Source organism: Eleginops maclovinus, chromosome 16 (assembly GCF_036324505.1).
Source record: "Eleginops maclovinus isolate JMC-PN-2008 ecotype Puerto Natales chromosome 16, JC_Emac_rtc_rv5, whole genome shotgun sequence".
NCBI classification, from domain to species: Eukaryota; Metazoa; Chordata; class Actinopteri; order Perciformes; family Eleginopidae; genus Eleginops; species Eleginops maclovinus.
This window is the reverse complement of record NC_086364.1, coordinates 11107109-11122445: the sequence shown is the minus strand read 5'-3', so window position 1 is coordinate 11122445 and position 15337 is coordinate 11107109. Positions and strand designations below refer to the sequence as shown.

At 40.2% G+C, this 15337-nt stretch overlaps 1 protein-coding gene across 1 annotated transcript; it reads right to left on the bottom strand.

The window, feature by feature from the left end:
• Positions 1-3608: 3608 nt before the first annotated feature.
• On the bottom strand, positions 3609-10140 carry gfap (glial fibrillary acidic protein). Its single transcript, XM_063904788.1, has 9 exons — positions 9601-10140; positions 8000-8060; positions 7806-7901; positions 7540-7701; positions 7314-7439; positions 6461-6681; positions 6334-6377; positions 5876-5958; positions 3609-5667 (listed from the first exon to the last, which is right to left on the bottom strand). The coding sequence occupies exons 1-9, from the start codon at positions 10113-10115 to the stop codon at positions 5626-5628; spliced, it is 1350 nt and encodes a 449-aa protein (XP_063760858.1). The 5' UTR covers positions 10116-10140; the 3' UTR covers positions 3609-5625.
• Between the last annotated feature and the right edge of the window lie 5197 nt (positions 10141-15337).

Sequence of the window (15337 nt, the reverse complement as noted above, 5' to 3'; positions counted from 1 at the left end):
TGATTAATTCATAAATTGCAGTTTAACTGTAATGCTGGTGTTTTGACTTAAACTTGAGTATCATGATTTTTAATGAATACAAACATCTTCCTGAACCCAAAAAGGAGACATATATCTGGCACAAGCTCTGTATTCAGAGACACAGCAGACATCCAGGCTAGGAGTTTCAATTGTTTACCTGAAGGTCACATGAGGGGGGCTTAAAGTGGCTTCTTGTCTTACACACACACACACACACACACACACACACACACACACACACACACACACACACACACACACACACACACACACACACACACACACACACACACACACACACACACACACACACACACACACACACACACACACACACACACACACACACACACACACACACACACACACACACACACACACTACGGATTTTTAGTTTTATTTGGGAATATCTGCCTCAGAAGAGTTTCACTGACCATCTTGGCTGAGTGATGTTTAGAGCTGAGTGTTTTTTACAGGCCAGTCTACCGCATTTCACTGTCTCTAACAGCGCGGAAAGCACTGAAGCTGAACTACAATCCTTAATATTATTTATTCAAGTGGTTATCTGAGCTTCATTGTTAGTTAAATGATTAAAATAGAGGCTGTCATTACTGCCCATGCAGCTGTTCAAGAGATTATTTGCAAAATCCCAGTTTTCTCAACTCATACAATTTTGAACCCCTCACAATAGGAATAATACTAAGATAAGGAACTTTCTGAGGACATATGGCAAGATGATATATGGACAGCATCGAAATATCCATTGAACCTTTTGCAATCATATTAATATTTGGCACAGTACCATGGTATCTCTATCTTAACCAATGTGGCAAAAACATCAAAGCTTAACTTAAACTGCTTAAATGGAAAGAAAGATAAAAACACATTGCTTTACCATCTTATTTTACGCTAATTAGCAACCAATTTCAAGTAAAAGATGGACGCCTGAGGCATTTTATTTTTTTTCTCTTTGGATAAGCTAAAAGATTTATACAACACTTTGTACACAAAAGACAGATGCCGCCGTGGCGCAACTGGCTGGGGCACCTGCACCATACGCCGGCGACCCAGGTTCGATTCCTGACCCGTGGTCCCTTCCGGATCCCACCCAGACTCGCTCACCCCCTTTCCTGTCACTCTCCTATCTGATTAAATAACTTTAAAAAATAACTTAAAAAAAAGACAGATACTATTTGTAGACATTCATGACCTTTTAAGCGGGCATGTTGGTGACCTATACATCTAAGAAGCCATCTTTCCACTTTGTCCAAAGAAACATTGTTGGTTTTAGTGTTTGTTGACAGGGGTCCAGCCTCTAAAGGGTGTTTGGAGATCAGAGGGAGTGTGGGTTCACAGGCTGAGGTGGTTGCTCTGTGTTTTGTCTCAATGGCCTTGATAAAATGAGGGCTAAAATTAAACAAAGAGTCAACATGCCATCTCCTGACCCCTTAGTGTGAGAGCCAAGTAGGACAGGACAGTGCAGTATAAAGGGCAGTGAAAGACAAAAAGCCATTAAGACAAAGACCATTGGTTCCAACACTGGATAATAAGTGTGACTTTGTGCAAAATCAATCATTGAAGTCACATTTTTATTTATTTACCAAAGATGTTATTTTCTGCCCCTTTTCAGATTTTGCTTGTGTGTTTATTAGTCAGCAGGCTATATTAAACTTCAAAGTTTAGTGTTTTTTTTGTTTTTGTATTCACTGAATTTATCCAGAAGTTTTTAATTATGCTTGTTAGATTTTGAAATATTCAGCAAATATAAAAAAATGCATTCCACAATTTCCTGGAGCCTAATGTGACCTCTTCAGATAGCTTTTTCTTATCCAACAGCTGTCCAAAACATATTTAGTTTACTCTCACATGAAATAAATAAAAGTGGCACACAACATGTGTGGCATGTGTGCTTGAAATATTAATTATCATATTAATGTTATAATTATAAGAAATCGGTTATCAAAAGAGCCTCAGATTATGTAGTAAACAATGAACCTACTTATTGTTGCAACTTTATTTTTGATGTCGGATCAGTTCAGATAAACATTTCTAATTATTAATTAAACAATCTGTGAATCTGGGGTATGCACTTTCCAGTATGTTGAAGTTATTGCTGCACCCATTAAAAAAGCAACACCAGAATTCATTAGGGACGTAAGGAATTACTTTATGATAGCAAACTATAGGGAAATCTTAATATCTCAAAAGGTATTTGGGTTATGCCTCCACACTTCCTGGAATAACATGCTTGTCTACTCCAACTAAAAGTGTTGGCATTCTCTAACGACATTGGCTGTCATGTTTTCTATAGCTTACATGACAGCTATTGTCACCTCCCAACCACTGTGGAAAGACAATGAACTTGAAATTGCTCATCATTGCCCCTTCCCGGCCCTATGGAACAACTCTAGACGGGAAATTCTTTCAGAGCCAGACCTCAGGACCAGATCCCCAACCGCCTGAGAATTTTATCTCCCTCAAATTCCTTCAGCTCAGGGTCGACTTTTGTGCAGACCTGAGACCCACCATTCCTCTGATAAGAGCTGGGCAAAACCGACACATACTTTACTTCACACTTAGTGACAGTTCGACTTACACTTCAATACACATCAACCCAAAGAATGATACATTGTATGTAAGGTTTTCATGTATTTATCAAAATATCACTATTACGTGCAATAGAAAGCTTAATCCTGGACTCCCATGTTGGGTCTTTAAAAGCCTTGAAGTAACTAGTACCCACATATTTTTTGTTTGGCTGATATCAGGCTGATATGTATTTGTATTGTAGCATTTCTTTGCTACATTGCTTGAATAATCACAGCAGAGCAATCATAACACTGGATGTTCTAAGTGGGTTCACACTATTTTAATTGAGAAATAGTTCAGTATGTGATGACAAGGTAGTGTATGGGACCCAAGATGATTCAAAAAGAGCAACAGCTCGTAAAAAGGATGTGTTTAGGAAGGGAAAAACATAAAGCTTAACAAATAGGTTCATATGTTTTGGGAAGTCCGTTGTAAAACTAAACTCAATTACCCACATTGAAATAGATGTTGCTCTTGTTTAACTCAGACTACTGAGGCATCATTTTTGCTTGGTTAAATCTCTTGTGTGTTTTTGCACAGACTGGAGGCTGTGAATTGTGTCCCCCATCACTGTGGCTATAGCAAGGGCAATCTTTTTCATTGAAGATATGTGCACCTGAAAATTGTGGATCTATCAATGAAGCAATGACACAACCTAAATAAAAGTACAAGAATTATGTATGAGGACAGGACAAATCAAATTCCTCTATAACTATCCCTTGAAAAATACAACCCAAAGCACAATAAAGTTTCCTTAAGAATTCAGGGGTTTGAAAATCAAGTGTAAGTCTTAATCTGCAAGTGTGGCTGAACCATTACCCTAACTTTCCCCATCAAGCTTTTGTAGTTGAGCAATTGCAAACTTTTGAATGGTATGTGTCAGTATTAAACCACAAGCCAAAAAAGAAGACTACAACTGTATGAACTATTAAGAAAAATCAATGAAAAAGTGTGAAAAACCAAACAAGAGACATCGACTTTAACAGACGTATGTTTTATTCTTGTTAAGTAAACTTTATGTAGCAGGTCAATACTACTGTTATCTTTCCATCTGCAGATGCAGGATTCATTTATCTAAGATCAATATTAAAAGACAAAGAGTGAATACAAGAGACATCTGCATGTTATTGGGAGAACGGGTTGAGTGACAGCAGTGGAAGTTGTGGAGGGGAGAGGGTGGGAGGCACAACTCAAATTCACAGTGTGTCCTTGGCAACGAACCCAGCAACAGCCAGCTTCAGTGTAGCACCACTCATTAGTGGCGAGGCCCGGCTGTCAGCAACACAACTTCAGTCAACTTGACTTCTAACCAATCAGGAAACATGGATTACAATGTTTTTGCTGGAAAGTCAATCAATCATCCTTCCTTACATCCTCCTTTTACTTCTAATCCCAGCGTCCTCGCTTTTATAATAAAAATTACAGTTTCTGCTGCTTTGAGATTTGTTGGAGGTCATCTCCAAAGCACTCTTGCTGCTATCAGTCAAACACAACAGAAATTGGCTTGTGAATTTGGAAGAGGGAGTCTGCGGATATATTGGAGGCTCGAGGAGAGGTCTGTATCCAATTAGTTTCTCCACACCTTCATCCTGGCTCTGTCCCTTGATAATGCTCTGAAGCATCCATGTGTCAAATAATGTCTTATCAGGTTGTGTGAGAGACAGTGGATACCAACAGCTGAGTGTGCAATGAATAGAGAAAGCAGAAGAGCAGAAGTTAGGTGATGGAGAAAGTTTAAACACAATCACAGCTGTTTATTTTGACTTGTGAGTCTTCCTCTCAGGACTGCATAGGTTCTCACACACTGTACAGTTGTGAGCTTTGATGCACCTGTTGATGGGACACCTTTTATATGTATCTAACATCACAGAAGAGGATGCAACGATCAGTGTCCTCTGAGTAAGATGCAAACATTCAGCAATGGTCAGTCAACACTGTTTCTTTTAAATAAAACTACTGAATGCTGAAATCAAATTCTGTCAAAAACTCACCACAAACATCCTAGCTTCGATCAATATAGACAATATAGAATATAGACCTGTCAGCTGTCTCTGTTTGTCTGATCTGTCTTCATGACTAAGTCAATGTCTACTACGGCTGCAACTAATTGTTCGACTAACTGTTGCAGCTCTAATGTCTACAGAACGCTGGATGTCCAGTTTGTCATACCAAACAATTGCTGTTAAATCTGCTGTTTTTTTTAAAACAAAAGTTCCCATCAAAAGCAGCCGTAGCAGACTGTTTGGCTCTCGAGAGGTTTGTGGTTGTAAAAAGTGAAAAAGTAACATCAACACATTAGCTGGAGTTTGATGATTTCCACTCAACTCCTATCTAAGCACATGTGTTATCAACCAGAAGCTGTGCAGCTCACACAAGCTGTAACACACAAGCAGAGGTGGCTGCTGCTACAACAAAGGAATCAAATGCAAAATAGCACCAAGCATAGATAAAACTAAAAACTGCCAAATTCACCTGCCCTTCTGCCAAAAGCTGCTCTAACATACACACAACTCTTATTTCCTGCCGCTATCCAATTCTGGTGTCTGCAAACCTAAACTCCCTCTGGTACTTCCCTTGCCACATTTCACATACACAAAACATGTCAACCTCCACCATGCTACATATTAGCTTAACACAATTGCTAAGTTTTAGAGCCTTCTCTATGGCAGCTAATCTGAAACAGTGCTAAAATCAGTTAGCCTAATTTAAAATGAAACAGGTTGCCAGTGGTTTCCCGAAGTTTTCACTGGAACAGAACAAAATGGTAAAAACCATTTCAAGATGAGTGGTCTATATGCTGCTTACAGCTGTATAAGAGCTAAACATGGATGTTCTTTTGCAGAAATTCTAATGAGGAAGTCTAGGAGAGTGTAATGGTTAAGTCATGGTCGTTAAAAAGGTCCAACAGGTGATGATGAAAGGATAGCTAAATGAAATAATGGTTCTGATGGGGCAGCTTTGGGGTTTGGAAACCAAACAAATAAGTAATAATTCCAGATTGTGACAAATCGAACTTTAAGGAAGATCTTTGTGTTCAGTTGTTGATTCCTTAATGATCTGAAAACAAAAGGAACCAGAGTTAAAAATAGAAACAACAAACAACTCCCCAGCGAGTTCTTGCTGCAAATGGCATCAGGTGTGCTGTGAGACAGTGAATGAGTGTGAAAACCTGCAGAAGGGTTCAACATTGCCCTCCAGAGGGTAAGGTGAGAGTTGCAATTTGCACTTTTATTTGCTTTAGTGGATTGTTCTGTAAAACTCATACCTCCCCATCTCTGGTCTCCACAGTTCGAACCAGGATGCTCCTCTTCACGTGGGCTTCGGGGGTTTTAGTGTCCAGGTTAGTTTCTAAAAGATGAAAAGACTCCAGTTATTGTAGCGTAGAAAAACTTTTTTAATCCTCTCTTTGAAGCCAAGTTCTATAGTGTACACAATAAACACAGTAAGAGTGACTATACTATTGTAATTGCCCCCAAAGAAATTACTAATCTTATGTGAGGGCGAAAATAGACTACCCAACGTTTCAAAATATGACATTGAGGGGAAAAATGAACTTTTATATTTTTACAAATACCCAAGAAAACTGGCCTTGTTTTGTTTTTAGTTTTTTTCAGGATTTCGTTCACTTTTGGAAAGTTGGGTGAAGACTTAGTCTTTACTTATGACTTTGATGAACCCTTGGTCCTCTATATTAAAAATAAGGGGTCCATGTGTGCTACTCACCTTTAAACTGCATGTTGGAAAAGCTCTGAACTGGAATGGTGATCCTGAAGGAAAAAGAAAAGATAATATTTAATATCTTTACCTTTACATTTTTCGGTCATACTAAAACAACAAATCTGTAGCTGACCTGCTCTCTTCTCCCTCCAGCAGCTTCCTGTAGGTGGCAATCTCTATGTCCAGGGCCAGCTTGACGTTGAGAAGGTCCTGGTACTCCTGCAAGTGTCTCGCCATCTCGTCCTTCAGCGAGTGGATATCGTCCTCCAGACGGCTCACTGTATCCTGGTAACCAGAAGTCTCCATGGCAAAGCGGTCCTCCATCTCCCGGAACTGGCGTTCCAGAGACTCGTTCTCAAAGAGGAGAGAAAAGACAGAGAGATGAACACCAACAGCAGACTAGGGTTACTGTATTTACAGATCTTATTTAAATGTTAACCACAAACATTTATTCTATTCGTTACTACTACATCTACCTCGACTGCAATGTCTGCTTTTATAAATCTAATACCTACCACTCCAATGTAGCATTCACTAATCCCTCTGCTTCTATTTTGGCTATTTTATTTCACCTACTGCAAATAACTCTATTAGTACTTTTATCACTTGACAAGATTTTTTTTGTCAGTGATATGATCTCCTTCCAACTTAACAGGTATTTTACTTACTGAAGACCAGACTTAAGGTAAATATCTCTACGTGGGTCATTGACTGAAGGCAGTTACAACGTTTTTGTTTGCTGTTTGTCCATAAGACCCCTTAGATAGGAAATGATGTATAAAAAGGGGAATAATTTTACACGGCTCCATATATAGAACCAGTACAACAAAATGTGTCTTGATGCTGTCTGACTTAGCTGTAATTATGTAACATCAAAACATATCATTGAAAAGATTTCATATAACATAATTTCAATCTTACTAGAGCTTGATAAGACTAATGTTATGTTCTCACATGCACTACTTTCTGGTGTTAAGTGGACTTACTGTTCCGCGGAGAGCCTCAAGATCACAGGTCACCACTTGGACCTGACGGCGGTATTCATTGGCCTCCTGCTTGGCCTGGCGCAGGGCTTCTGCGTTTCGATTGGCTGCATCTGTCAGGTCAGCAAACTGTACAAAGGCAAAAAGCCTGTGAGTAAATCGTCACAAGGATATTTTACTGTATATTCTGTAATTATCATTAGAGCACACTTAATGGAAGGCTCCTGACCTTGGATCGGTACCAATCCTCAGTCTCCTGCATGTTGGAGGTGGCCATGGTTTCATACTGGACGCGGATGTCCCTCAGAGCAGCAGTCAGGTCTGGTTTGGATACATCAAGGTCAACATGCACCTGCTGGGCCATGATCTGCTCCTGTAACTCACGCAGATCCTGAAAGGGACACCAGTAATGAAAGAATGAATACAAATTCAAATGAGGTTCTTAATTGTGGTTTGTAATAGCTAATGCTTATTTTGCAAGAATTTTATTTTTACCTCCTCATGAGTCTTCCTCAGGAAGTTAATCTCATCCTGCAGGGCATCGATTTTCCTCTCTAACTGGACACGATTAAGTGACGCCTCATCCACATCCTATGAAAATAATGAAGTACATAGAGGGACAAAGGAGGGTAGTCAGAGGGCAGTATGAATTGTTAAAATCATGAATTCAGTGAAATAAGCTGAATTACCTGTCTGTAGGCATTCAAGTTGTTTTCTGCATCCTGTCGGAGACCACTCTCATCTAGCAACCTGGGTAAGTCACAAAGAAGGAGAAAAGGCGTGAAATAAAAGTGCTTCATACAGTCGGTGATCCTGGACAAAACTGATTTAAAACACCACACTTTTTGAAGCCCATACTAAACCTTTTTTTGATTCATTCTTATTTAACAGTAAAACGTATGAGGTGTTTATGTCCAAACATACATTTTAGCAAATATTTATTTGGGAAGTTAAAAAAAAAGACAAATTTAATCTTTGCTCTATGCCTGATAGTAAGGGAGCTCCACTGTAGCACAAGCGCACAAGTACAATGAGTCTGTCCTGTTTAATAATAGACAAACTAAAACAAAAAACTATTTTAAAAATGTTGATCAAATTTTTACTGTAAGCTTCAGTGCTGCTCCTCTAGCTCCAGGAGGCGACTGGGGCTCAGCTGAAAGGGCAGCTCATGCATCATTACACATTTACTTCAGTCTAACAGCCAGAGGACTTTCCCACGGGATGGAGTTCACAGACAAATACAAATGCACAAAAGGGGGTCCATGTGTACACATACAACTTTAAGCACAGTCACAAAATAAACTGAAATCCGTCTGAGGCATGGCAACATAAATGTCGAGACTTTTGGTAACATCTGCACTGATTCATGCAGGGCAGTTCAAGAGAAGCAGCAGAATACTGATCTTGCGACCTTTTCAGCCATGGCCATCACTATTCACATCGAGTTGAGAGGAGCCTGAAGTACAACTTATTTTTACCCTCAGGTAAATAAACTGCTTATTTTCCTGGCAATTTTTAAGAATACCCAGTTAAGTAAAGTAAAAAGAAATAAAAACCTGGCTATGTGACTGCAGTGAATCAGTGTTTTAGAGTAACAGGACAAGAGAACATCTGCCTGCCTGTCTGCTTCTTTTGTGGAGGGCGGCCATTGTGTTTGCCTTATTCCTCCGCACTCACTAAATGGCAACTAGGGGTTCAGACAGGATCACGTTTGTAAAGAGGGATCCAGGAGTAAAGCTCGGGGCAGAGCAAGGCGGTCTGTATTGCAGCCAATCGGAGACAATCCAAATCTGCATATAAATGCATTCCTAATTAAAAAAAGAAAAAATCTCAGCTGTGCAACAAACAAACAAACTGTTGTGAGTGTTTAAAAATATGCAAACTGTCTTTCTTCTAAGGGTATTTTACTAAATCCTAAAGCAACCACTATACAACGCCAAGTTGGCCAAAAGTAGTTTCAGATAGTGTAAATGTAAGTTCCACTTTAGGTAAAAAAAAAGATGCATAGAAGAGATTAAAAAAAAGATTATGTGTCTTGTAGAGTATTGGTCTGTTAACATGTATTTATACTTTGAATGTCTAGTTTTATTGTCCAAACAACCACATTTACAGATATTATGCTTTGCTGTCGAGGAAACTTCCACTTACTATTTGTGGCCATCTTTAACTGCATTGTCATCATCAGAAAGGTGAGAAAGCAAAAGTCAGTCATCTTATAAGCACCTTTTAGAGGCTGTGCATTGCACTAACATGATTCCACCCACTGGAGTCCAAACCTGCTTCCTCTTACCTCTGCTTGAGCATGTTCACATCTGCAGCCAGGTTGTCCTTCTCGATCTCCAGCCGAGCTTTGCCAGAAGTGAGTCCGTCCACCTGTCTGCGCAGTTCTCTCAGCTCCTCCTGGTAGATGTCTCCCATGCGGCTGGGCTCCCTCACCTTCAGCTGGTTCAGCTCCACCACCAACATCTTGTTCTGCTGCTCCAACAGGCGCACCTTCTCTATGTAGCTGGCAAAACGGTCATTCAGCCCCATCATCTCCATCTTCTCGTTGGTGCGCGTCTCCTTGAACTGGGCCTTCATCAGGGACTCAGCTGGGAAATCCAGCCGGTCCACAGGGCTCCCCAGGAGCAGGCCCGTTGAGCCTAAGGAAATCCTTGACACAGGGCTGGAGTGGGTGAAGTTGCGAGGGGTGCCATGCCAGGAGAGGCGGCTGGAAGAAAGGCTCCCAATTCTGACTCCTGTGCTGCCTGAGCCCTGAGGCCCATAACGCTTCCTGTACGAGGACTGGACTCTCTGACTCTCCATGATGGGAAATGGAGCTTGCTCGGGGCACATACAGGACTTTTATAGAGGCAGGCGAACCCCCCCCCAAGTCCAAAGCAAAGAGGCCAGAGGGTGCGGCAGAGAGAAGGGAGGGTGGCAGGCGCCGAATGGGACAAAAAGGGAAAGCGAAGGGGTGGTTTACATGACACTCAAAGAGCTGTGTGCCAGGGATTGTCTGTGCTCGTCCACTCAACTACAAATGTCTCTGGGCTTTCTCCATCTCTCCCCCAGTCTCCTCCTTTTTCCACCAGCCTATGACTCACTCTCTCACTCTTACTTTCACACTTTTTTGTCTTTCTCTCTTTCTTTCTGTCCCTGCTGAATGAAAAGGAATTTGTATGACAGGGTCTGGCCACCAATTCAACCTGACCACACATGCACTCCCACAAAAACAGTTTGATCGAACAAAAAGAGTTGGAGCTTTTTGGAAGCGATCTTCAAACTGGAAGGAGCAAACAGCAACAGAATATAGACAAGATAAATCTGACTCAGAAATGGTTAAATGGTGACCCCTTCAGTGGCCTCCCATCACATATCATAATGAAAGCCAAAAAAGCACCATGATAATCTTTTTCAGAAAAGGGAGTGTTTGTGAAATGCATTTTAAAAATCTTATTTCAAGGCATGCAAAAATGTTTGTACACCAAATTAAGTATGCGCAACTTGGCACCAATAACACCCCTGTGTCAGCACAGATGGAGGATTCTAATGAGCCCATGCTCTTGTTGCTACACCATTTAAAAAATATATCAGTTTATTAACTTGACAAAGTCATACAATCTACATTTTGATGACCATAATGCTGCAGGATCACATGCACACTTTCATTAGTGCAGGGGTTGTTTCTAGAGGCTCCAGAGAGACGGTAGGATTCTGGGCTGTTCACTATGTTCGGGTTATAAGACGTCCTGTTTGGCTCCAAAGACAGATGGATGGTAGAGCTGGAGAGGGGAGAGAGGGAGTGCAGGCCTAATCTGAACTCCAGGGGGACTAACAGAGGCTGCGTTACCAAACCATTTTCACCCATTACCTTGACAACCGCAGGGCTGGCTACATCACCACAATTCAGATGATATTTTCTGACTTATTTTCGAAGGGCATGGTTTGTGGAAATGAGATTGACTTACTGCCTGCTGCCCTTCTCCGAGTGTAGATCCATGAAGACGGGAATATGTGAGGAATAATAAGGTATACAGTCCTATGACATAAAGCACTGTCACAAAAATGTTTTCTTAAAGTTGTAAGAAACACATATTTTCCTTTAACTTGTCATCATGAAGTAAATGTTGATTGTACATACAGCCTCGGAAAAAGACCACGAGAAATGTTTCTTAAATCTTTATCTCTACATGTATGGCAGCCATTCCAGTGTCTGTTGAATTCTAACACGGATAAATGTTGTCAGTAGTTTATAGAATACAATAAAGTCAAAGACAAACCTATAAATAGTAAAACCAGATAAACTGATAATGCTGCAGTGGTCTCTTGATGTTTTCCGGAGTTGTATAATGGCTATAGAACTATGAAGACAACTGCCTCCCTTCATCTTGAAATTCTACCACAAGGTACGACCTCACAGAAAAATGTAGGATCAATTTACAGAGTTACGTTAACCATTTTGCAATAAAGGTAAAGGAAAGCGCTTTTGCGTGCAGCTATTGGTAGCTCACCCCAGTTTGTCTCAATGTAACATTTTGCAGTTACTTTCCACAGTAGCAGAAATGATCCATCAAAATCGAAGAAAATATCAGAAAAGAATGGAAAGCAATGGGTGCCATGTCTCGGGAACAGCAGGACAAAATTGTGAGCACATTGAAAATGTTCCAGCATTGATTAAAAAGTAAATTCCAACATTATTTGTAGTTAAGGAAAACAGAAAACAGTGGAATCATTTAACTGTGGTGTTGCTACAGGTTATTAAACTGCAACAGCAGTGGGACATAAAGGACTTCTTTGTTTGCTGATAAAACACAGTGAGTGGAAACCAGTGGTACTGGGAGACAGTGGATAAAGCACCGTTTGACTTTACTATCTGGCCTTTGAGTGTTGTTGCTGTTAAAAAAGCTAAACAACAACACAGTGTCTTGAATTCAAATTGCTCTCTTGGTAATAGAGGTTAAACAAGATGGCACACTGTAAGTCTGGCAGAGATTTGTTGATTAAAAGGCTCCATTGCTAAGGATTAATGCTGGGGTTGCATCATTAAGGTGACACTAATTGTTTGGACTCTCTGGATTTTTTAGACAATCACGGCCGTTGCCTCAGATCTGGTCACTGAGGTAATATGTCCCAATGATTAAACATCCACAGAGAGAGAAGAAAGGGAGTTGGGGTGCAGACCCTTCCCTCCCTGCTGCTGGAGTCACTGTAGGGCCAAGTCAAACAGCTGATTCATGTGTCCAACATGAGGAGAGCACATTTCATTTGCAGGACTTACAGGAAAAAAAGGGTGCAGGCAGGGTAGAATCTTAATGCTGCTGGACTCATTCTGATCTCATGCCAGGGAAACATGGCTGCCAGCTTAGATTTACTCTGTAATGCTTAACACCTGCTTTGTACTCTGGGCGTTTTACACCCACAATCCCTAGTGTGAACCTCTCCTCAGCCATCCCTCAACCTCACTGAGGGCCACATACCAAATTGAATCCTGTCTAACGAGCTGGAAAAACGACCAATTTAGCCCCACCTTCATAACTACATCATGGCCCTGAATCCCCAGACATGGTATAAATTAAAAGGGGAGGGGTAGGGCTTGATCTAGAATATTAACTGAATTAATGAAACGTGTGATTTGTTACTTCTTTCCATAAATCATGAACTGAATTAAACAACATTAGTTTCCACCACCTGCGTTAGTTGTCATGACTGGCAATTTGAAATGGATCGCAAAAAACACATTTTATTGTAAAAAGGCTTAAGAACACCGGCAAATAAACAAAAAATGATATAGTAGCATGAAAAGAGTAAATGTACCTAGTTCCTTTCTTTCTCTACTAATGATAAAGTATTATAGCATAAGCCAACTTCAATTTACCATTTATTTTAATGTAGCTGAACACTTTACTGTGTGGTTGATTTGTGCTGCTGAACCTTAAGTGGCCTATGTTTCTAAACCTTGAGAAGTGACAACTTAGAACAAAACAGATAAATGCTTGGATGAAACTGAACCAGCAAGGCGTCATGGGAATGAGCTGTGTTGAAAATCAGGGGGGCTTAAGCAGGCTATATGACTCGGCACCACTGGGTCCAAATAGAGCGCAGCCACAAAGAGGGCCGGTTCAGTCCCGAAGCTGCAGTCTGCCTGTCAGCAGGAATGCTGGAGGCCCAAATACACCACACACACCGATCTGCATACCAAACAAACACAGTGCATAATAAGCCTAGCACTCAGACACTCACACATATTCTAGACTGGTCAGAAATGATGGTTGTTTGTATGTTGATACACACAGTGATGGTCATCAAATCTTTAAATGCGAGATAGATCTGATCAGACTTTTGACGTTATCATTACACAGGTCTGAAAATATAACCATGCTAGCTGCTCTGTGAGGCCACCGAGTTATGCTTTGAGCTGAATATGTTGCGACTGAGAAAACGGGATTGAACTCAAATGCACGACTCACACCGGTTTTGAAAAAAAAAAAAAGGTTTATTCAAACCAAAGATCCACTATGATGGACAAAAAACAAAAGCAACTAAATCACGACGTAGCTCGAGGCTTTGAGGCGTATTCGTGGCTTGATGACACTGGTAGAAAATCACCATGAACAAAAACGAACTGGCACAGGCCAAAGGGCGACAAGGACAATAAATACACCAGGTAATGGGAGAGAAACAATCAGGGGCGGGGCGGACAATCACAGGAGAGGGAGGCACACAAGGAAGGGAGGTCAGAGATTCTGAAACGAGAGGGAAGGTTACTTTTCAAAAATAAAGGGAAAAGTCACAAGACCTAAAACAGCAAAAAAGCACATTTCTGCAATTAACATGAACAAATCATTTGAAGACTTCACAAAAATAAATCCTAGAAGCATCAAAATGTATCAAAATCTTTAAGCTTATTTTTCGAGGAGACAAGTCGTTATTTTCAGGGAGTATTATAATTTCTTTACAATTCCAAGTCGTTATTTTGCAACACTTATGTTACTTTTAGTTTTTCCTTATATTGAGAAATATTCTTCATTATTATTTTGAGAAACAGAGTTAACAATTTAGCAATAATTATTCATTATTTTATGTTTCTCATTATGACTTACAGGTTCCAATCACATTGGCAGAAATGAGTTTCCATAGGTTAGTTTGCGGTACAGAATATGTCTGCTTCAGGTCTGTATCCTGCAACAATGTTGAGTCCTTAAGTCCATGAAGATGGTCCTGATGTCCACTAGAATTTACATTTATAAAAGAGCTGTTATTTCAAAACACTAATTATTTAACTGCTTTCAGAACTAATTATATAATTCCTAACATGTTAATAAACAAGCACATATATGATTTTGATAATAAAAATAACAATAGATCAATATTTGACATACCCCTCCTCCTCCTATAAAATGTTTTTGTTAGTATGCAGGCCATTTTGGATCAAAAGAAGGAGGAACTTCCCAACATGAAATTTTAACAAATGAGATATCGGAAAGTCCAGGATGCCCCCTGTACAGTGCAGCAGGGTTTGATAGAGTAGCTCAATGGAGCAAAAGGAGATGCATGTGAAAATCCACTACAGAGGACACAAGTCAATGGACTGGGTCTCAGGAGGATAAATGAAAAAACATGTAGCTACAGCTTCATTGTGAAAAACAAACAAAAACCTGAACAAAAAATACTTGAATCCACTGAAGCTATGTTAACAGTCTTTCATTATGAGGGCATACCAGAATGAATCAACTCATAAAGGCAATAAAAACCAAACCTGTCAAAAGCAATGCATCTCTCAAGAAAAAGACCCTTTGTTCAATACAATCTGCTTTCCCATCTCAAAGCCAGACACTGTTGTAGAAATATCTACTTCCTGTGTGTGTCTTCTGTGTTCCTTCATGAGAAAGAAAAGGAAGAACATAAATGAGGGAGAGAAAGAGAAAAAACGAGTGCATCAATCAAGTAGCTTCGACTGCCAACAATGAGGTCAGTCTTTCATTTACTGGACTCACTGAGTCTGAACAAGCCACAACTATCCTCGTACACATGTACACACTAACAAA

What these genes read in the sequence shown, in the direction of transcription:
- gfap (XM_063904788.1), bottom strand. Translation starts at nt 10,115, where the DNA reads ATGGAGAGTCAGAGAGTCCAGTCCTCGTACAGGAAGCGTTATGGGCCT. An exon ending in ACTTGAATGCCTACAGACAG is followed by an intron (nt 7,902 to 7,999) that starts GTAATTCAGCTT and finishes TTATTTTCATAG; the next exon opens with GATGTGGATGAGGCGTCACT. An exon ending in TGGAGACCAGAGATGGGGAG is followed by an intron (nt 5,668 to 5,875) that starts GTATGAGTTTTA and finishes TTTTGTTTTCAG; the next exon opens with ATCATTAAGGAATCAACAAC.